Source organism: Xyrauchen texanus, chromosome 14 (assembly GCF_025860055.1).
Source record: "Xyrauchen texanus isolate HMW12.3.18 chromosome 14, RBS_HiC_50CHRs, whole genome shotgun sequence".
Taxonomy (NCBI): Eukaryota; Metazoa; Chordata; class Actinopteri; order Cypriniformes; family Catostomidae; genus Xyrauchen; species Xyrauchen texanus.
The window spans coordinates 10,460,642-10,483,425 of NC_068289.1; the positions used below are offsets into that span (position 1 = coordinate 10,460,642).

The 22,784-nt window shown below is 37.3% G+C and overlaps 1 protein-coding gene across 1 annotated transcript in view; it reads right to left on the reverse strand.

Annotated features, from left to right (window-relative positions):
- The window catches only part of pard3bb (par-3 family cell polarity regulator beta b), a 463,809-nt gene extending 449,311 nt beyond the window's left edge, over window positions 1-14,498 (reverse strand). Inside the window, exon 1 of the mRNA XM_052143015.1 lies at window positions 14,253-14,498. Coding sequence (XP_051998975.1) covers window positions 14,253-14,369 — 117 coding nt within the window. The 5' untranslated portion in view covers window positions 14,370-14,498. The remainder of the gene's footprint in view (window positions 1-14,252) is intronic.
- Window positions 14,499-22,784: the final 8,286 nt, after the last annotated feature.

Sequence of the window (22,784 nt, forward strand, 5' to 3'; positions counted from 1 at the left end):
TGGAATTTAGCCAAGAAAAGGTAAATGTAACAGCACCTTTAAGGAAGCACTAATCAGCTGGGTTTCAGGTTCACCTGAACACTATCAGACACTTTTCTTTGGACACATCCACACTAATAAGTTTTCATTTGAAAATGTGGTAATTTAGCTATGTTTTGGCCTTCCTGAGACACCGTTTTTGACCAGCGATAACTGACCTTTTTCGAAAAAACTTTTACAAAGATAAATTTGAATGTGGACAAGGAAAACTGAGATATTTGAAAACAATGACGTATTTGTTGTCATGTGAAGCAATCCAATTCATTCAACTCAAAACAGTCAAGATGGTAGCCCATGTTGTAGCAAGTCCACTTTGATAGCATTGTTAAAGATAAATGTCCCTTTGTACAACCATCACATTGAATTTCTTCAAAGGCGACAGTAAGTTTACTCGGAATTGCTTTCCAAGGGTGGAAAAAAAGAGGACAATTGTGTTTCATACGCATGGAAATAATGCAGGGCCACAGTTCTTACTTGTGTTTCTTTTTTCAGCATGTGCAGTAATGGGATTTAATTGTTTTCAGAAGTTTCAGTGTGGACAAGCAACTTTTGAAAATGGTAGTGTGGTAGTTTTTGAAACGAAAATGCAGTTTTCAAATGTACCCAGGTTAATTGTAAGAGCCATAAGAGCCATTCTTGAATTTAAAATCAATTTGGAGGACACCAATATATTTTCTATTTGATGTACATGCCTTGATGTCTTACAAATGCAATGTTTATGGCAGCACACTCAAAAAACAGAGCAAGACGCATCGCACTGGCCAAAGATTTCAGCTGAATGTTTATAGCTGTGGTTTAAAGGGGCTAATTTTAAAAATGCAACATTTCCAAGAGAGTTTACCATACAAGCGGTCTAATATGGTCACAGCACGTTGACAGCCCCATAGTTCAAAATATGAATCTAAACCATTTTTTTTAGAAAAAAAATCTACATAAGTAGCCAAACACACAAATTGATTAGTCAGATGGTGGGCAACTAGTCAAATAACTCAGTCAATAGAATAAAGCACAAAGCAATGCGGAAAGCAGAAATGCAATCATGGGTTGCAGTATACACACACAGTTTAAATTAGACAGAAAATCCTCAAAGTGGTGACTGTGCTCTATTAAAATGATAGTGATTGCTCTTGTACACTGATGTATGACACTTTAAAAGGGGTGAAGATTAGTGCAACTAAATCTAGGGCATTTCTCGTTCCCTTTAATCCTGAACCGCATTAAATGCATAATTACACAGCTGCAGGAAAAAAAAATGAAGACTGTGAGCTGCCTAGACTTCAATGGCAAAGGAAATCTGGTAATTAACAACACTTTTCTGTGCTCTATTATGGGGATGATAACACACAGTCAAGTAGCTCATAGCTGTGACAGCTACAGTACAGAGGTCGAACTGTCCACAAATATGGAACACAGAGTGCAAGGCTACAGCTTAACCTCTATTAACTAACAGGCATTTGGAAAAGTTAAGAAACAACAGTGCAACAAGGCCAAGATGCACTCAGCCTGTCTATAAATCTAGGCCACAGTGCATGGGGAAAGCCATCCAGTAAAAGAGCTGGACACATAATCCACAACAATCTACAAGCCAAAACACTTCCAGTAACATGCTGCTGCTTAAAGGGTTAGTTCGTCCAAAAATGAAAATGTTCTTATCATTTACTCACCCTCATGCCATCCCAGATTTTTGACTGACTTACTTCTGCTGAACACAAATGAATATATTTAGAAGAAAAGTTCAGCTCTGTAGGTCTATACAATTCAATTGGATGGTGCACTTTAAAACTCCAAAAAGCACAGACAATCATAGTAAACACAATCCAGTGGTTAAATTAATGTTTTCTAAAGCAACACAATCACTTTGGGTGAGAAACAGATCGATATTTAATACCTTTTCACTACAACTGTTTACTTTCTCACGTGACTTAGGCACATTGGCATGTTCAATTTGCAGCTCAATTTGTTTACAAGAGAACATTGTTCATAAGCAAGGGCATGTTGAAATGAAAGCAAAACCAATAAAGCTTGTGAAGTGTTCTCTTGTAAACAAATAGAGCAGCAAATTGAACATGCCAACGTGCTTAAGTCACGCGAGAGGTGGAGGGAACCGAGTCCCGTTGAGGACAGGCATCGGAGAGTGACCGGAAGCAAGTTACAATTACAGTGAAAAGGACTTCAATTATGATTTGTTTCTAACCCAAAGCAATTGTATTGCTTTAAAAGTCATTAATTTAACCACTGGAGTCATCTGGATTGTTTTTACTATGACTGTCTGTGCTTTTTGGAGCTTTAAATTGTTAATCACCATCCACTTGTTTTGTATGGACCTACAGAGCTGAAATATATTCCAAAAAGCTTTGTATGTGTTCTACTGAAGAAAGTCACACATATAACAAGAGAGACTGTAATCTAGCTGACGTGAAATGTTCAGAGGATAAGTATTTAAAACCGATATTCGGGGTTTGAACTGAACATCCACAAACTCACCAAATGCGTGTATTTCATGCGCAGTGGCAGGTACTTTTGCTCATCTACCCCACCATTGTGGCGAGCGACCATGTAAGATGTCTCAGAAGGACATATGACAAGAAATTAGACACAAAGGCACATGTTTGAAGAAACACACGTGATTATATTTTGAAGAACAGACCAAAGAACAGCCGTTGATGCCCGCCATCCATCTGAAAACAGTATGAAATGATATATATATATTTCAGATACTGGGAGTTGGGGTTGACTAGCTTTCATAAGGTCTCTCGCTCTCTCCCTCTCTACCATGCACGCGCTATGTATGTTGTGTGCGCGCTATGTTATGCGTGCAGTATGTTCTGTCTCGCATGTGCGCTATAGATTCCGGGAGATTTGAACTAAATTGCGGGCATCAGGGAGAAGCTATCAATATCGCGGGAGACTCCGGAACTTCCGGGAGACTTGGGATGTCTGGCTTCATATCAAAAATATTTCCAGATAGCACTCCTGCTGTGTTCTTTATCAAACAAAACTGGTCGCAGGGCGCGCATGCACTTCGCCATCTTTACATTCACTTCACTTTTGCTATTTAACCAGAGCGAATGAGAGGAGTCGCGAGTGTGTGTGGTGTTTGTCAACGCCTTTGGAGAGAAGTGAAAGTGACAGCTCGGCTAGTATCGATACTTAGGGAAATTAGTATTGGTACCGTTCAGATATTTCAGTATCGATATTTATCGAAATATCGATATTTTTGACAACACTAGTACATGGTAGTGTGACAAAGTGATTTGATTTGATTTAAATCCTACGGCTCATACTCTGGAAACTCCACACACATTGAGAATCATTCATGACTTATGAGATGACAAAGCAGAGCACTAATCCACTGTGAACCATGCAGAACATGTAAACTATTGTACAAAGTATTTAGATGGGCAAGGAGGAGGCGAGAACCGGCTTGACAATATATATAATAGTTTAATGAAAACCTTAAACAAATGACACAAACACAAACATGACGGACATGCCCGTAAACAATCTCTCTCTCCCGTAACAATCTTCCGCCGTCGGCATTTATCCCTCTCGGAGGCTTGATTAGCCTGATAAAGGACCGGGTGTGTAGAATCACCACCTGGCCCCGCCCTCCGCCCTGCCACTATATATTTACTTAATTAAATCACAGCATTTGTGCTTTAATCTCAGCTGACTTTTATTTATATTGCATTTAAAACAACAGAGTTGACCAAAGTGCTTCACAGTAATAACATTTAAAACAAAACATTTCAAAATTACCACATATACAAACACCAGTAATCTAAAACACAAACACTCCAAAACTGTCCAACATTTCATTTGTCAGACTCAAAGTACAATGTAAAATGATGAGATCAGACGTGACTTAAAAGTAGGGATGGAGAGTTGACTCCAAAGAGTTGATTCCTCAAATCTGACTTGTCCCAGAATCTGAGTCGACTCCAATACAGGAATCTATTCTTTTGTTTGACTCAATAACTTTAATAAAAGAAAGTTGTGATTGGCTCAAATCAATGAATTTCCATTCTTAAAAAAACAATTACATCCTCTGCAAATTCCTGTTGGTTGGTGGGACACTTATTCATTATGTGCACAGTGTTTGAGTGAGAGATAATTTGCATGCATGCAAAAGAGAGAGAGAGGATGTGTGAAAGATTTGAAAACTTTCGGTAGCCTACTTTGTGTAGTATTACATCAATGCATGGGGCAGTGGTTGGAGTACATTTTTCCAATTTGTCTATTTACTATTTTACAGTTTAATGAATTATTTCCAACCCAGTCTTTTCCATTTATTTTCCCTCTTAAAATTAGATATGAGCAGCAATAGGTAAAAGCAATGTTTCCAGTTATTTTTAACATAGAGTTTAATTTACATCTTCATGTGACACATTTACAAACTCTTAATAGAAAATAAAAATTACATTTAGTGTGCGATAAAGACTGCAATCTTCACAGGGCCATCACCAGTAGGATATGGAATAGTAAACACTATAATCTTAACCGTACGTGTAAGCTTGATATTTTCAAAGCAATGACCAAACCAAAATACCTTTATAAAACCCACTACCATTTAATCTGTTGAGGTCGAGTCTGTAGAGTTTAAAAAGCTGCCGTATTTAAATTTTCACCGCATTCCATAAAAAGCAATTTCACATACCATACTGTACTTTTCAACTTTATCACAGAGTGGCAATCGGACGCAATAAGCAATGGATTGAGCGAACTGTATACAAGTGAAAATTATTGATGATTTCTATACGTCTATTGATTTTCCGTTTCAATTTTGATGGGGTAAAATATGTCACTTGGGAAGGCACTGCCCAGTAATGGCCAACTTTAAAACATGTTCTGTAAACTAATAATAATTATTAAAATAATTATTACAAATAACTAAACTTATGTGTTCAATAGCACATTATCATATTAGCATATTTTTGCTGTTGTATCAAAATTGGTATCTAGAACCGTGAAATTCCACTGGTATCGGTACGGACTACTGAAATTTTGGTACCATGACAACACTAGAGGATACAATGCAAATGATAATTTAGCAATCCAGGAAGTACAACTGATCAGACAAATTGAGAAGAAAACGTGTATAGTTTCCAAGATAGAACTAGAGCTGGGGATGCAGAGAAAAGACACTATGTATCAGGCAGAAAGAAACTTTATCTGTCTTGGTGAATGATGAGCTTTACAAAACATCAAAAGCAAGCTCAGTATGTATCTATGGTAATCATTGAGAAACCTATCAGACACAGCAACCCCAAATTATTCATGCATGTTCAGTAAAACATAAACTACATGCATTCAGGTTTTCCACCAAGTGTTGAATGTATCGGCACTGAATTCAAGCTCCATGTGGCAGAGCAGACAGGTTCATGAAAGGTTCAAAAACCACACTGATTGATGGTGCTAGTATTCCTACAAACATAAAGCTCCGTTTGTTCTGCGTTTTCCTCTGAAAGCACTGAGACATGATTTGTGAAGCCTCCCTGCATTCATGAATAAATGCAACATTATGATTATTAACTCTATTAATGAAACTTCAAGGGAAAGCTGAAGGGCATTAGTTACCACCAGCTCTGAATCATACAGCCTCACAGGGATAAGTACCAAGTAATGAAAACAATCTATCACAAAGATCAATTGCACAGCCTTCTCGATAATGACAAACCATACTGTAGTACAATGCTTCTGATCATAAACAGAATACAAGTAAACCCAATCTTACCATGCAGGCCAGTAACCTACTATTCATGAAGCTAATATGATTATCTATCACTGTAAGAGAGTGTAAATATGTTCAATTGTGTGCATGCATGCATCATTTTATGAACAAAGGCTGCATGATTATGACAAAAATCATAATTGTAGATTATTTCCCTTGATATTGCATTGCGAATAATTTCACTTACTAGGACTTGAATTAAAATAATTATTTTGTACATGGGCAATCTATGGTATGGTAAAAATGGTATGCCATATTAGACTACACATCCAAAACAAGATGAGAATGGTGTTCCTGAATTACTTTATCGCCAATTCATAACTAAATCAAGACTGAGCGTAACAATTACCCTCTTAGTAGCGTGAAAAACAAAACATTGAATAAATTAAAACCAAAGCAAGCAACAAAAATGTTTGTGATTGGTTACACTACTCAACCGCTTAAAAAAATCAAGTTGTTAATCTAGAAAATGTTGACGTAAGGGTCGACCTCTTCAGAACTAAGGTGGTGGAATAGGCAGATAACGATTAATTGGCCAACAACTTGTTGAATGTTAAAAAATATTTATTATCTCCTTACAATAATGGGCACAGACATGAAGGCTACAAGAGTCCAGTTAAATTCTAAACGCAGTTTAGTTTAGATGGGCTGGTTTGAGTATTTCTGTAACTGCTGATTTCCTGGGATTTTCATGCACAACAGTCTCTAGAATTTACTCAAAAATGGTGCCAAAAACAAAAAACATTCAGTGAGGGGCAGTTCTGCAGACGGAATCACCTTGTTGATGAGAGAGGTCAACAGAGAATGGCCAGACTGATTCGAACTGACAAAGTCTACAATAACCACTCTGTACAATTGTGGTGAGAAGAATAGTGTGTCGGAATGCTATTTATTATTAAATAGCATTCAAGCGAGACACTTATGTGCTTAAACACCCCGAGCTGGGAGTTTATTTAGTCAGAGAAGTGCGGGAAATGCGGCAAGAGATGCTGAACCTTTCGGCAATGTTGACGAAGGTCATTACTGACTTGGAGGATCTTGCTGTGATACGTCGATCAATCACTGCAATGGAGGCAAAGTTCACTGTGGTGGTTACAAGAGTGGGGGATGTTGAGAAATGGATAGATTATCTGGAGTCATTGGAGAGGGAATTATCTGCTAAACCGCCAAGGTGTATTTGGAGTGTGTCTGGGAGAAGTTGGAGGACATGGAGAACCGTAGCTGGCGGAATAACGTCCGTTTTGCCTGAATTCCTGAGGGTGAAGAAGGATAGGATATGGGGAAATTCCTAGATGGGCTCCTTCCGAATCTGCTTAATATAGCAGGCCATAAGATGGAAATCGAGCAAGCTCACAGGGTTCCTGGCCTGGTGAGCAGCGGAGGGATTTGATCAATTTGATCAATTCTGGCCAAATTTCTGAGATCATCCAATAAAGATATTGTGTTATGCGAGGAGTAAAGATAGGCTATCTTGTAAAAATCATTGCATTTTCTTGTTCCCCGACAGAGAGAAATGTGATCCATTCTAGGAATGCAAGAAACTTTTACATCAATGGAAGGTCGCTTTTGCACTGATATTCCCGAACAAATTGAGAATAGATGCTAAGGAGGGCCATAAACCATTCGCATGCCCACAGCAAGCAATGTCCTTTATAAAGTCAATGAAGTGAGCAAGTCATTATATGGAACTCACTTTGCAGCCGAGTGGACCGGCTCACTGAACAGTCACTTGACTCTTTGAGGAAACTGAGTGCATATTTTTTTTTTTTTTTTTTTTTTTTGCTGTTCTGCCTAGCAGCTTGAGTTTATTATGTAGAGTAACACACCTTCAGGACAGATTTATGAATGAATCTACATGCTCTTTGTACATATTCCTCCAATTGGATGGAGTTTGTTTAACGGAGTATTTCTTGCAAAGACATTGGAGTGATTAAGTCATTTGCTTGCACTCATGTTGCAGCCGAGTGGACTGGCTCACTGAACATTTGCTTTTTTGTGCTGGTTCTGCCAAGCGGCTGGAGCTTATTTTGTCAAGTAACACCTTCAGGACAGTTTTATGGATGAATCTACATGCGCTTTGAGATTATTCCTCCTTTACGAAGATGATATTTTATTATTTGTCTCCGACCCTACTAGATCTACATCTTGCCTCCACACAATTATTAATTCCTTTTCTAAGTTCTCAGGATACAGAGTGAACTGGTCTAAATCTGAAGTTTTGGCTCTGACAGTATACTGCCCAGTAACAGCTTTTCAGCCTGGTGCCTTCCAGTGGCCCGAACAGGGCATTAAGTATTTGGGTATTTTATTCCAAGCAAATGTGTGTGATTTAGTTAGAGTTAAATTTGACCCTATAATAAAAAGGTTTGAGGGATGTGGATAGATGGGCTTCATTACATTTATCTATGACTAGGAATGTTAATGTTATTAAAATGAACTGTATTCCAAAATTCAACTACCTGCTACAATCTATCCCTATAGATGTCCCCCTCTTGTATTTCAAGCAATTTGATAGCATAGCAAATTCCTTCATTTGGAATGGTAAATGTCCCAGATTACATTTCAGTAAATTACATGGGCAGATTGACAAAGATGTGCTGGGCCTACACAAGATTTTGTTTTATTATTATCCATTCGGTCTCAGACATTCGCTTCCACCTGAGAGAGCACCTCCCTGGTTTTGTATTGAACAGGAAGTTCTTGCCTCTATTTTGCCATTGCAAAGCCTTTCTATCAAACTAACCGCAGAAGTTACAGCCCATTATCTTGCATTTGTACCCAGTATGGACAAAAGTGTCAAGAGTGTTTCATTCGTACATTTGTTTAAATGTTACCTTAAGTATATGGCTGAACACAAACTTATGTATTATTTTCAAGTCCCCTTTCTGCTCAGAGTGGATTCTGAGGGAGGTTAATATGCTCAGTGACCGGGGGCCTGGGTAGCTCAGCGAGTAAAGACGCTGACTACCACACTTGGAGTAGCGTGTCCAAATCCAGGGCATGCTGAGTGACTCCAGCCAGGTCTCCTAAGCAACCAAATTGGCCCAGTTGCTAGGGAGGGTAGAGTCACTTGGGGTAACCTCCTCGCGGTCACTAGAATATGTGGTTCTCACTCTCGGTGGGGCGCCTTGTGAGGTGTGCATGGATGCCGCGGAGAATAGCGTGAAGCCTCCACACGCGCTACATCTTCACAGTAACACCCTCAACAAGCCACGTGATAAGATGCGCGGATTGACGTCTTCAACACGGAGGCAACTGAGATTCATCCTCCGCCACCACCTTGACTTAGAACGCATTGGGAATTGGGCATTTTGGGATTCCCAGGTCTCAATTCTTAGGTTTTTACAACTGCGCCACCTACTCTGTACTGTTTTTGGGATTAGCATATTTTTTTGGGCAGATATTCTGGGAGTGGTGATTACTGCTTCTGTTTAATTTATATAATTAGATTCTGTATTTTCTGTTATGTTTATTTAATTTGTTGAAGGGAATAAATAAAAATTGTTAATAAAATAGAACACTTGATTATCTTATCAAAATAACAAAATATGCATTGAAGTGAAGATAAAAATATGGATGTGTAGCACTGCCACATAATGTGCGCATATGTATGTATTTTATTTAATTTTTTTACCAATTATCCAATAAATGTAACGTTCTAGAAAACTAATGATATGCAAAACAGCAGTCAAGTAATGAACTTAGCAGCTCTAGGCTGGCATCTTGCAAATACAAAACGTTTAAATATGCTACAAAGTCATTTTAATGATAACAACAGGCAGAACACAGAACTGCAGAGGCCTCTATTCTGTTTATGTAAACGTTTTTATACTTTAATATAAAATTATTGTGCAAAACCACAGTGCAAAAAAGCAGTAATATAACTACAACAAACTTAAATCTAAACGACAGATGTAGCTTCAACTGAAGAACAAAGTTTTGCAGGGCTAAACCTATTTTAATGTAATTGCTATACACATAGCAAATTGAACTGCTTTCTATTTAAGTAAAAGCGTGAGGTTTCTCTTCAACAAAAGTTGGTCAGCTTTCTGGCAACTCAAGAACATGAGATGCTACACTGAATAGTCTCTCTCTCTGTGCTGGTGCTTGGGCAGATAAATACCTGCGTGCAGTCTGCGCAAGCAATGGAAAGCGATCTTTGTTCATGCCCCAGTAGTCAAGAGGATTGTCGCGTTCGTAATATGAGCGAAGCGATCGACTGTGTTCCGCAACTGTTTTTTCGGCACCCGGTGGACTTTCTGGTGCCCTCCTAGGGAAAGATGGTGCCCTACGCAGACTGCGTAGTATGCGTATAGGTTGCAGCGGTACTGCTTATTAGTATTATATAGTATTTCCACACCGCTGACATCGGCCTTTGCTTGGCAGCACCGCGATTATGATTAGATCCATCGAGAGTGAAACCTGAGCACTGAGGTGCGGGGAGGCATATCGGCTCATATTTTCAGCCTTTTTTCTCTTTCGGCCAAAACATTTTTGGTGGCCGAAATTTCAGTGCATCCCTAATATATATATATATATATATATATATATGTGTGTGTGTGTGTGTGTGTGTGTGTGTGTGTGAGACTGGATAGTCAATTACTTTTATGAACTTGCATGTGAGTGTCAGTGACATGTGATCACATGACAGGAAGGGGGAAGTGGGTATAAAAAGAACTTACACACCATCTTGAGGAGCTCCCTTCATTACCATCTCAACTACAAACTCACGCTGTTGTTGGATTAATAATTATTTTTGAGTACCTGCTGCATTCTTGTGGATTTATTGCATCTGAACCTATTGCATTAAGGATTATTAGCACCTTCAGTATGGGCAAAGTATCCTGCAATTGAAACCATGTCTGGTGAGAACTCATTATCAAGACTGTTGAATCTGTGGATTGAGACTTCCAAAGACTCGCATCCTTCAACAGACTGAATAGCACAGAAAAAATATAGGCTTATGTGGGTTGTTTCTATTCCTTGGTGCCATGGGTGACACTCAACTTTTAAGGAAAAGGGTCATTTATTTAATCACACACACACACTACTGAACTAGATCCCCTTGGTTAGTGTAACAGGGCTAAGACGCCAATGTCAATGATGAAAGATTTAGATACAGCAAATCCCAATGTGACTGTTAATCATGAAAAAGTTTAATCAGCAAAACCGATACATCGGTCTACCACTGGTAATGAGTAGACCTACATGGAATGTTGTAATTGAAACTTTCGACAATTTGGCCACTATGGCAGCTGTAATTGTAATCTCGAGTATTATTATTAAAATTGGACCCTCTTCGTCATCTTCTGGCCCTGACCGACTAAGGTCAAAGCAGAGATACTCTGTAGAGGCAAACATCAGACAATCACTCTGGCCTGGAAAAAAGGCCCTGGAGACAACAGCCAATCAGAATCCCTCAAGCAGCTCCATCCATCCTACCTGAGCCCTCCTGTGCATCAACTCACACGTCTATTCCTCTGAGAATAACAGCCAATATCACTGGGCTGATGGGAATATCAAACACACAAATAAAAGCTGGGCACACACATAAACGTTTCTGAGTGAGTTCAGTTTGACATGCAGTGGCCTCTGTTAAAATATCGCACACGATTGCATATTAAACCCAAGCAATACCCAGATCTGACCGGCAATCTCACGACACAGCCCTGACCTTCCAAATTCATTGCGTAATATCACACTCTGGTACACAACAGGGTGCAATACAAGGCCACCACCCACGGTTCGATCACTGCTTGTACCTGCTTCAGTACAAATCTCACAGACCATCTCCCATCAGTCAAATTGACCACTCTAAAGACAAAGCAATAACACACTAAACTGTAAGGCGAGGAAGTCTCGCAGCAATCTACAATCTCATTTAGGCTCAGCGGCTCCTGGAGAGATACAGGATAAAAAGCTGGTTGTTTATTAGGGGCTAGACTTCACCCTAATGCACAGGGAGAGAGCCAAACCCACATCCCCTCAGTCAACAGAGAGCAGGCGAAAATGGGTGCCACTCAAACTATTTTGATGTTCTATTTAAATAATGAAGCTCAAGCAGCAATGAGGGAGACGTCTGATGAGAGGGCACAGGGTCAGTGCTCAGGGGAGAGACTGGCCGCCACATTTTAACTCCGATTTGCATTCATCAGAGAGAAAAATTGGACAAGGCACATCTGCCCCTGACTTGCATAAAATCAGTTTTGCTGTTTCCTGTCATCAGAGAAAGGCTCGGTGAACCCCTTTTCAATTTTACAATAATAAAGATTCAAGGTTGACATTTCAGCTTCCATCAGGAACCAAGGATGTGATTTTGACAAACAGGTTTGAAATTAATTAATAAGGCCACTTACAGTTCACTCAATCCCATAAGGTATAGCATACATTTTTTTTAAAGCCTCTAATTAAATTTAACCCCAACTATTAAAAAGGGATTATAATAGAGCTTGTGGTAGTCCCACTGTGATTTTGGCCGTTTTGTGTTAAAATAAGACTTACCTTCATTAGGTGACATTAAATCAATTAGTTAGTGAAGGAACAAATCCCATTAATTATTATAAACCTTCATAAACATGTAAAGAAGAACACATTAAGGCCTTAATTCATCTAAAATTACAATTATGTCATCATTTAATCACCATTTTTTCCATTCCAAACTGATACCTTTGATTTTCTTTCTTCCATGAAACACAAGAGGAGATCATTTACAGAACGTCCAGGCTAGAGGTCGACCGATAGTTGATTTTGCTGATACCAATAACCAAGCTGGTGGAAAAGGACTAACTGATAAATCAGACGATAGCTTTTTTTTTTTATTATTTAATAGAATGATTTATTGTGCAACCAAATTTCCAATAATAACCAGACAAATTACGATTTGGTGCATAATGTGGGACCTGAAATACACAGACGACGTGGCTCCACTACAATGCTCTATATACAAGTATTTATCAAATGAAGCTTTTTATAGCCTATATATTCACCAGATGAAAATTTATACTGAATATTTCACCAGATGAGGGTTATGTATAAGGAACATAATTTTTTATTTATTTTTGTAACTATCGGCAACTATCTGCAGAGATTTTTACCAATAACCGATAGTTCCAAAAAGCAACTATTGGCACAGATTAATTGGAAAAACAGTTATATTGTCTACCTCTAGTCTAGGATGCTCTTTTCTATAGAGTGAAGGTATACAGTACAGTGACCAGGGGCTGTCAAGCTCCAAAAAAAGGACCAAAAAGTACCATAAAAGTATCATAACAGTAGTCCTAATGACTTGTTTGCTATAATTCCAGTCATTTAAAGATGCACAACCAATACAAAATACGTGTTCCAATATGGATATCCGATTATCTCCCGATACCAATAGTTTGTGGCTCTGCTACCTTGTTTCAAATCACTGATGATTAATCACACAACTTTGAAAGAAATGTAAATAATAACTTTATTCTCCATATCTATACTAGGGCTGGCTGATGATGATCTCAGGAGGTGCTCGAAGTTTAGTTTGCTTTATTTTTATGGAGCAGTTTGAGCTTAACATGCATTTTGAATGTGAAAGCAAACTCTGCAAGTTCGCTCATATATATATATCTTTCTATTAAAGAAACAAAGACGAAAATGACTAAATCATAAAATAATACAAGACCATGTTCACCTTGAACCTAAAATTGAGTTCTATTTTCTTTTCTTTGTACAGCATTAAATGTAGCCGCTGGAGACGGTAAATGTTTGGATTAGGGAAGGTGGTTCTATACGATTTTTTTGATCAATTTGATATTTTAATGTATTTTTTTGTTTTGTTTAAAGTACAAAAAGTTTTTTTGTATTTCAATACATGAATTACATTTTTGAAACAAAATCAATAAAGCAAAAATATCCACGACTCTCAGCAGGGGGGTTGACAGTGTAGTCGGATATCCTGATATTTTGTCTATAAAATATTGTGAAAATATTTTTTGCATATCGCCAGCCCTAGTCTATCCACCTTTTTCCTACATCCTGTGATGCTTGGCGTAAAATGTGGGCATTACTTCCTTGTCAAATAAACACAGTTGTTGTTGCAGTGTACATCCACAGAGATAGGGAATGCTGTAGAACGACTTCTGGTGGAAGTCCCATCCACATTTGTTTCCCTCCATGTTTCAGAGGAACTGGCCTCAGTTGTAAACAAAACATTGAAACAAAAAGCACATCATTAACTCATATTAAAATGTAATTAAAATTTACATTAACTGAATTCTGACTGATGAAGCTTGTCCCTTTTTAGCTGAAGCACTCTACGCTTTAGCTTTAACAAACTCATAATCCTTGTTGTGTCAAGCTTTTAGGTGAATCATCAAATTAGTTGTAAATGTCTGACCGAAAGAAATTCATATCAGTTTGAAAAAGATATGAGGGTGAGTAAATGTTGGTAAAATTTAATTTTTAGGGCGATTAATTCCTTTAAACCAAATAAGATCTTTATATTCACCTGCTCCAGTAGTTTTCTGTATCTCTGGGTAGCTTGCTGGATGAGATCCCTGACCGTCCATCCATCCTTACATGGGACAACAACACCAGTCCTTCCAAAAGTCACTGTCACTTTCATTTTTAATCCAAAATGTGGATGATTATTCCAGATGTGTCCTCAAACAAACACCAGCAGCAGCAACAGGTGTTTATCTCCAGCAAAACTGATCTTCTGCATCCAACTTCACAGCTTCAAAGATGACATTATCTAATTCTAGAAGTAACATAACAAATATAGTCCTATGATTTAGTTATGTTTACTAGGTAAAGGCGGTTGTAAGATTTACTAAACTGTTTGCTAAAAGTGAAGACTGAAAAAGGCATGAGTGAAGATTGTCATGAAATATTATAGAGTGTGTGTTGCGTAGCAACAGTCAGTTGGAGGGAAAAGTTGGATAGAGTCGAATCGCTAATAACATAATACTAATAATTTCAGGCTTATTTTTATTATTACAGTTCGAGATTGACGACAAGAAGGTGGTAAAGGACCAGTTTACTGAACTCAGGCGGCTAACTGGTTAGCTCTAATAGCAACAGTTGTTAAACTCCGTGCAAACTTTAATTTAATTTAATTTAATTTAATAAAAAAATGCATTGAAACGAGGTGCATTTGACAGTTAGTACATACATTTAAATGTATTTCTATAGGCCACCAAACCAGTTTTGCACTTACTTGGGGAGATGGAGAGGCGAGCAGGTTAGCGGCAAAACAAATTGGCGACGAGTTGTTGAATAAGCTCTGAAATCATGCAATCATTATGCCTTTCTAGAAATGAGCCACCATACCGATGACCAAGAAGAGAAATGCGCATTTAGTAATGAAAGCGACCATGTGAGGATGTTGTTTGCATCCGTATTTTCCCAGGATGGAGTTGCATGCCTTTCGCCATTCCTAAAGTTCCCCAGCAGCAGCCAGAGGCAGTGTTATCCCAAATCAGAGCTGGGCCACACAGTGGAGCTTTATTAAAGGGCCAGAGCACACTATTTACGGGGACGAGTGCAGGACAGGACGCACTCATGTCTATGGGTAGAAATGTATGAAACATGTCCTAAATATGGTGTATTAGCCATATACTTGTAATACCCCAAAGTATGTATTTATGTATGTATGTATGTATCCATCCATCCATCCGTCCGTCCGTCCGTCCGTCTGTCTGTCTTTCTTTCATCTATCTGTCTGTCTTTCTGTCTATCTATCTGTCTGTCTATCTATCTATCTATCTATCTATCTATCTATCTATCTATCTATCTATCTATCTATCTAGCTGTCTGTCTAACTAAACACAGTATACTTGTAAATAATTGTAACACAATATAATATCTGATTTCTGGGTCATAAAATAAAACTTTCACATGAAAAACTTTCAATTGCTAATTAGGCCCCGAAGTGAATGCAGATAACTTTGAGGTTGGTGTTGAATAATTAAAATCTTTCCAATGAAATAATAATTTGCAATGCAGACATAATATTAGCTCGAGAAATAGATTTCATGAAAGACGAATCCATGATAACAGTTAGTCACTGGGGGCAGTTTGTACCTGGAGCATGCTGTATTTTATTGAACGTTGGTGTTATGCAAGGGTTAGTTATTACAATAAGACTAGCTGAGCTACATTTTTCAATTGTGCAAATCAGTTAATTGAGCAGGCTGCGTTTACTGCAATGGGGAATTCAGGGGAATTATATTATCAGCTCATGATTACACCATCAGCACATTTTTTTTTTTTTTTAGATTCAAAACACCCTAAGATCCAGAGATAATGGTATTCAACAAAAACAATTTCCATTCTATTGCGATTACATTGTGAACATTTTCTTAATTTATTCAGAGCTTACTGGAGTAAACCTATCAGTGGCATAATCAGAACATTGCTGTGTTTGTTTGAGAGTCCTGTCCAGACACAGAAACATTGACTCAACAAATGGCAGGACTATTTGTTTGTTTGACCAATGGAAAAATGATTTGGGAAAACTGTTTGTAAACAGACCTTGTTTTGCAATTCTGTTTGGTAACACTAGTGGCACAGAAATGACACACTACGGGTTTAAGTGCACAGTGGGGATCATTTATGGATTACTACTGGTTTAAATCTGCAACCAATGTGTTCTGCACTTAACCATTGGGTAATTAACTTTCAAATTAATTTGCTCCTGTCTAATATCTGTATACACATGATATATACACACACACACATATATATATATATATATATATATATATATATATATATATGTGTATGTGTGTGTGTGTGTGTGTGTGTGTGTGTGTGCGTGTGTGTGTGTGTGTGCGTGCGTGTGTGTGTTTAAAGTACACCCCTTCAAGAGCTTGACATGTATACAAACCTGGTGTCGGTCGAAGCAGCAAACACCCTCTTTGCATTAGCAAACTACATTGGTAATGCACACAGGCTTGAATTTTTACATTTCAAAGAAGGGGAATAACTGTAGACTTGGTTGTTGTTCGAGGCATTTCACGGCTGAATGTTTCCAGAGGGGATCACTTATATAAAATGTGAGTCGGATGCCGAGAAAGTGGCTGAAGTTTATTCATATTTTATAATAAAGGCTCCAGCCTCGTCATAAGCAAAGACTGTGATGCGCTGTGTTCCACATGCCCACCTCCACTTCCTGTTTCCTGCTCAGTAGGGAATATGTCAATACTGCACTTGTCAAGGCACTTTACTGTAACTTTAAGATATGCTAAGTGAAATTTGCAGACAATGACACCATTAATGCAGAATACTGGTGAGAAATCCAGGAATCCAATACCTTTCAGTAAAGGATAATATTGTACACAGGGCATATCAACTATGATACATTAGCATGAGGTTAAGTAAGAGAATGACGTCAGAAAGATTTAAAAGCAGTTATCCGCATTAGAATCAGAAGTCACTGAAAATGTTCAGTGTAATTTCATTAAAGGATATTTTCTAGAGACTGAAAGTCATAATAGGGCCGTAAACTGCAGGTTTTTAACCAGTTATGCAAATTGTGCCTGTTATTTGTACAGTATGTAAATTACAGATGTATAATAGACATTGGCAAGCAATGTGCTTACATTTCCCTGATGTGCAATATTGCTACATTTAACAGAATCAGCAACTGACTATATACCACTGAACTAATGTACAGAAACAGCACCTATATTGTACTTTCTGTAAATAGCAAGTTTGTGAATAAGGCACAAAGCATGACTACTTAAATACCTCCATATTTAAAGCACTATTTCAGCAAACTGTGTTTAGCTCTTGGTTGAGATTGTGAGTGGCTATTAAATAAACTCCAATATATATATATATATATATATATATATATATATATATATATATATATATATATATATATATATATGCTCTAAAGACAGTGGAGATGGTTGTGGACTTCAGGAAGTACTCAGCCTCACCTGCACCTGCCCCCATCACCCACTGCGACTCCACAATTGACACAGTGGAGTCTTTCCGCTTCCTGGGAACTATCATCTCCCAGGACCTCAAGTGGGAGCTGAACATCAGCGCCCTCATCAAGAAAGGACAACAGAGGATGTACTTCCTGCGGCAGCTGAAGAACTTCAACCTGCCAAAGTCAATGATGGTGCACTTCTACACAGCCATCATCGAGTCCATCCTCACTTCCTCCATCACTATCTGGTAAGCTGCTACTACTGCCAAGGACAAGGGCAGACTGCAGCGTGTCATCCGGTCTGCAGAGAAGGTGATTGGCTGCAATCTGCCGCCGCTCCAGGACCTGTACGACTCCAGGACCCTGAAGCGTGCTGAAAAGATTGTGGCTGATCTCTCCCACCCTGGCCACAATCTCTTTGAATCACTCCCCTCTGGCAGAAGGCTGAGGTCCATCAGGACAAAAACCTCACGCCACAAGAACAGTTTCTTCCCATCCGCCACTTGCCTTATCAACAATGCCCGGTACCCACCCTGACACTCTCCACACTCCACCTCTGGCTCTACGTTTCACTGCACTACTCTGCTCTCTTTTATTTTATACTTACTTTTAATTGATACTGCGTGGACATATTTATATTTATATTGCTTATATTTTTATTCTTGTTCATATATTTAGAGACTGTGTGAACGGACCTCACCACAACAAATTCCTTGTATGCGTAAAAAACGTACTTGGCAATAAAGCTTTTTCTGATTCTGATTCTGATATATATAATTGAAACCTCCTTAAATCAAGATTCTACATTATTTGCCAAAACATACGTTAAGCTTATTTTTCTTGCACCATTGCCATTTTTTTTTCTTATTTTAAGCATAAACTTTATTACATTTTGTTTTGCACTTCCCTGAAAACAAGATTTGTAATTAAATAAATGATGACATTTTCATTTTCAATTAAATGTATATTGTTTTAATGATATTTAGATTATTTTTTATGGAAAAACATGATGAAAATTCTAGAAGATGTGCAGTGCAGAAGGCTTTTGAAATACCCTGCGCAAAAGTGGTGCAACTGTTTAGTGAATTTTCCCTGTGTGCCTTAATATAAAACACATGAGAAGGCACATCAGTCCCCCCAGGAGAAGAAATGATTGGTAACAGGGGTTGATACTTTCCAGGTGATAAGCAAATACAATCTCAAATTTAAAGCAGAGCATCTCAAATGAAAGCATAACAAATTTCCATAAAATGGAGGTAGCATGTGCTATGAGCATTGAGAGATTGCATTATCAAGCAGAACATCTGTAATAGGAGGTGTGATTTACATGTGTTTTAGGTCTGCATGCTTGCAAATCCACTCTCAGTGTGTGGCATGCGCGGCCAAGTGTAAATGCACTCCCACTGTTCGGCAGCGATGGCGAGAACAAATCGATGTGTCTGTACAACATGTCCAAACTGAGGAACCACAGCGGGGAGTGATCGTCACTGAACACTTCCCACTGAAACGTTATATTTTCCCCTTTAATTAGAGTTTTCACATAAACTCACAACAATTGTAACATGACCTCATCACATTGCATTTGTAATTTAGTGAGTGGCATCCATTTATCATCTTGACAAAAATATTGTGTACAGATTTATTTTTCAGTCAAACAAAGAGTCTAGAACGATTTCTAAAAGCCAGGGCTGATGTTCCATCACACTGGAAATGGAAGGACAACCCAGCTGCAGAGCAGTATTCCATGCAGTAAGCTCTGTTGTACACTACTAATATTAGCAAATATAGATCATCCAGATATTCTATATGCATACAGAGATTCACACACATTTCTCTTACACATATACTGCATTAATGGTAAGGTTGAAATGTTAATATGTTAGTCCATACACTCCATACACTGTAATAATACAAATCATGCTGTTTTTTACCAAAAACAAATACTGGCAGCTGTGGTTATATAAAAAAAATACAGTAAAAATGTAAACAACATTAAAGAACAACCTGTAAATTTTACAGTTTAAAATTCTTGTAAAAAATACAGTAAACAAACTTCATAAACTTGATATTTACATTCTGAAACTGTAAAAAAAAATCTACTTTTTACATTATAAAGGTATTGTCAGTCACCATAAATATGACAGAAGAGCTCATAATGACATGAAGTTCATCAATAGTGGCTCTTCCAGGAGCAATGACCAATAAACATGCAGAGACAGTACTCACACAAACAATAAACACCATCAGGGTAACACATGTGAAATTAAAATAATGCAGTAAACATTAATTAAACTACATAAAATATAAAACAGAACACCCCAATGTATGTAACTGATAAAAAAAATAAGAAGAAACATAACTATTCCCATAAAATATAATGAAATATGATGGGTCATGCAGGGAATTGTGTGATGCCCGATTATTGTTTTGTACTGTAATCTTGACAAACATTAACTGTAAAAAGTACATGTACTCTCTTGTTAAACATAATGTACATTTCTACTATTAATTATGCAGGAAAATATTTTTGTTATATCTAACAAATTAAATTTTTCAAAAATGTATTGTAAAAACTAGAGTAAATTACAGTAAATACTGTAGATTTTACAGTAATATTCGTTAATCAGTTAATGTTTTATTTCTGTAGCATTTTTACAGTCTTTTACCATTAAAATTACAGACATTTTTACAGTGTACAAATCAATGGCTTTGAATGAACTTATCAGTGTGTTTCTACTTAAAACCACCATAGTGCCCAGCAATATACGGACAGTATACCTCAGACAGGAATCAATATTGTCACTTGCTTGCTCACAGATTTGAATCAATTTTTAGGAGTCATGCCTCCATGTGCTAGTACTGTGAGACTTTTTCAATAAACTCTACTTCAGTGGCTTTTATTCTGTTCCATTTAAAAACAAGTTAATTTGATTGCCGGTATTACAGTTCAAGGAAAGAGAATACAATGATCTGCCTTTTTGCCTTCCTCTGTACATTGCAAAGATTAATACATAATAATCTCACTTTCTCATGAACAGACATAATGTGAAATGCAATTGCTTTTATAGATATTTTTGCTATTATTATTATTTTTTTTAATTTTCAAGAAATTGTCTCAACCGACCCAAGATTCTCTCATCATTTACTCACCTTTATGCCATCCCAGATGTGTATGACTTTTTCTTCTGCTGAACACAAAGAAAGATTTTTTGAAGAATATTTCAGCTCTGTAGGGTAATACAATGCAATTAAATGAATCCATACAACAACAGTGGTTAAATGCATGTCTTCAGAAGCAATATGATAAGTGTGGTGAGAAACAGATTCATATTTAAGTCATTTTTCTATAAAACTCCACTCTCACATTCACATTCTTCTTCTTCTTTTGTTTTTAGTGATTCACATTCCTCATGCACATCACCAACTATTAGGCAGGGAGGAGAATTTATGGTAAAATATTATAATTATTATAAATGACTTAAATAATGATCTGGTTCTCACCCACACTTATGATATCACTTCAGAGGACATCCGTTGCATCCGAATATCCATACTTCTCTACTATATAGTATGCCAAAAACAGTATGTCAATATACAGTAGTAGTATGTCCGAATCCACATTATTCATGAAGCAGTAAGTGAGAAAGACCTGGAGATTTCTGGCGAGATTTTGAAGTGCGCATCGACTGGGCACTTTATGATCCCATAATCCCTCACTAGCTGTGGTGACCTCATGTTCAAAACACTGGATTTAAAGGAGTGGCAGTGAATTGTGATGCGAACAACTCTTCTCAACTGCTATATATCAAGATAATTGTTCCTTGTCCTTAAATGGTGCTTGTTTAACAAAACCAAAGCAGATAGTTTTCACGATTGTTGTTATTACATCATATATACAGGCCAGGAGATGATGCTCACGTCTCTCGCTGAAGTATGTCCGAAATCTATTCATACTACTCTAAGGGTGTTAAAAGTACTCAAAAATTATACTTAAGTGAAAGTATGGACACTGAGTAAAAATTTCACTCAATTAAAAGTCCAAGTATACGCCAAAAATATACCTGAGTGAAAGTAAAGAAGTATTCACATTAAATTGTACTTAAGTATTAACAAAGTAACTTTTGTCCTAGCTAGAATGAAATCAAGAGAGGAGATTGAGTGAGTGAGGATGTTAAATTTGATTGGTTTGTTAAGTCACCTTTTTATTGTCTCTGACAACTGTCATATTTCTCCCCCAGTGGCTTTTGCAACCTGGTCAAAGAATCATGTTACAATAACAACATTTTGGCATAATGACTTTAAGTGGCCTGTTGTACAAAACACGACCATTTCTGGTGGAATGAACACTAGAGGTGCTAAAACATCAACAACTTTTATTTCCTTTCACTCAAATCGCCAGTAAAATGGCAGATTATCAATTCATTAAATTAATTGAAATTCAGTAACTGTAATCTGATAAAAATTATGTAAAATGTAATGCATTACACAACTATTTTATCTAAAAAGATATTAGATTACTGTAACTAATTACTTTGTAATTGGATTACACCCAACATATGTCATCATTCAATAAAAAAAAAAATCACTTTCAGCCTTCAAATCAAATACAATATGTTGACTATGGTTTGACGTCCTTTCATTTGGTTATGAGACACTCAAGATCCAATGATGTTATGTACTGTATGTCCAGCATGTGCCATATCTGATTTCAGAATGCAGACGTGATGTGAATGGTGCAATTGAAATACTTTTTTGTCCTTTTTGGAGTTTGACAGCTTGTGTTTATTACTGTATGAACTGTCAAGAAAGATCAATGAGAAGAATCCTTGAAAAATTATGTTTGTGTTCTACAGAAAAATAACAGCATGGTTGTTACAGTTGGAACTGCATGTGCTTGAGTATACTACAGAATTTTCATTTTTAGGTGAAACATTATTTAACCCCATGTGGAATTAATAAATACTGTACATTAATATTTCTCTAGTCTATGCCTGCAGCTTGTAAAATTCCCAAAATGAATACCATATTGCAGTGTGCAATGAACCCCCCTGAAATAAATGATAGTGAAAAGGAAAAAAGTATTTGTGGAAAAGA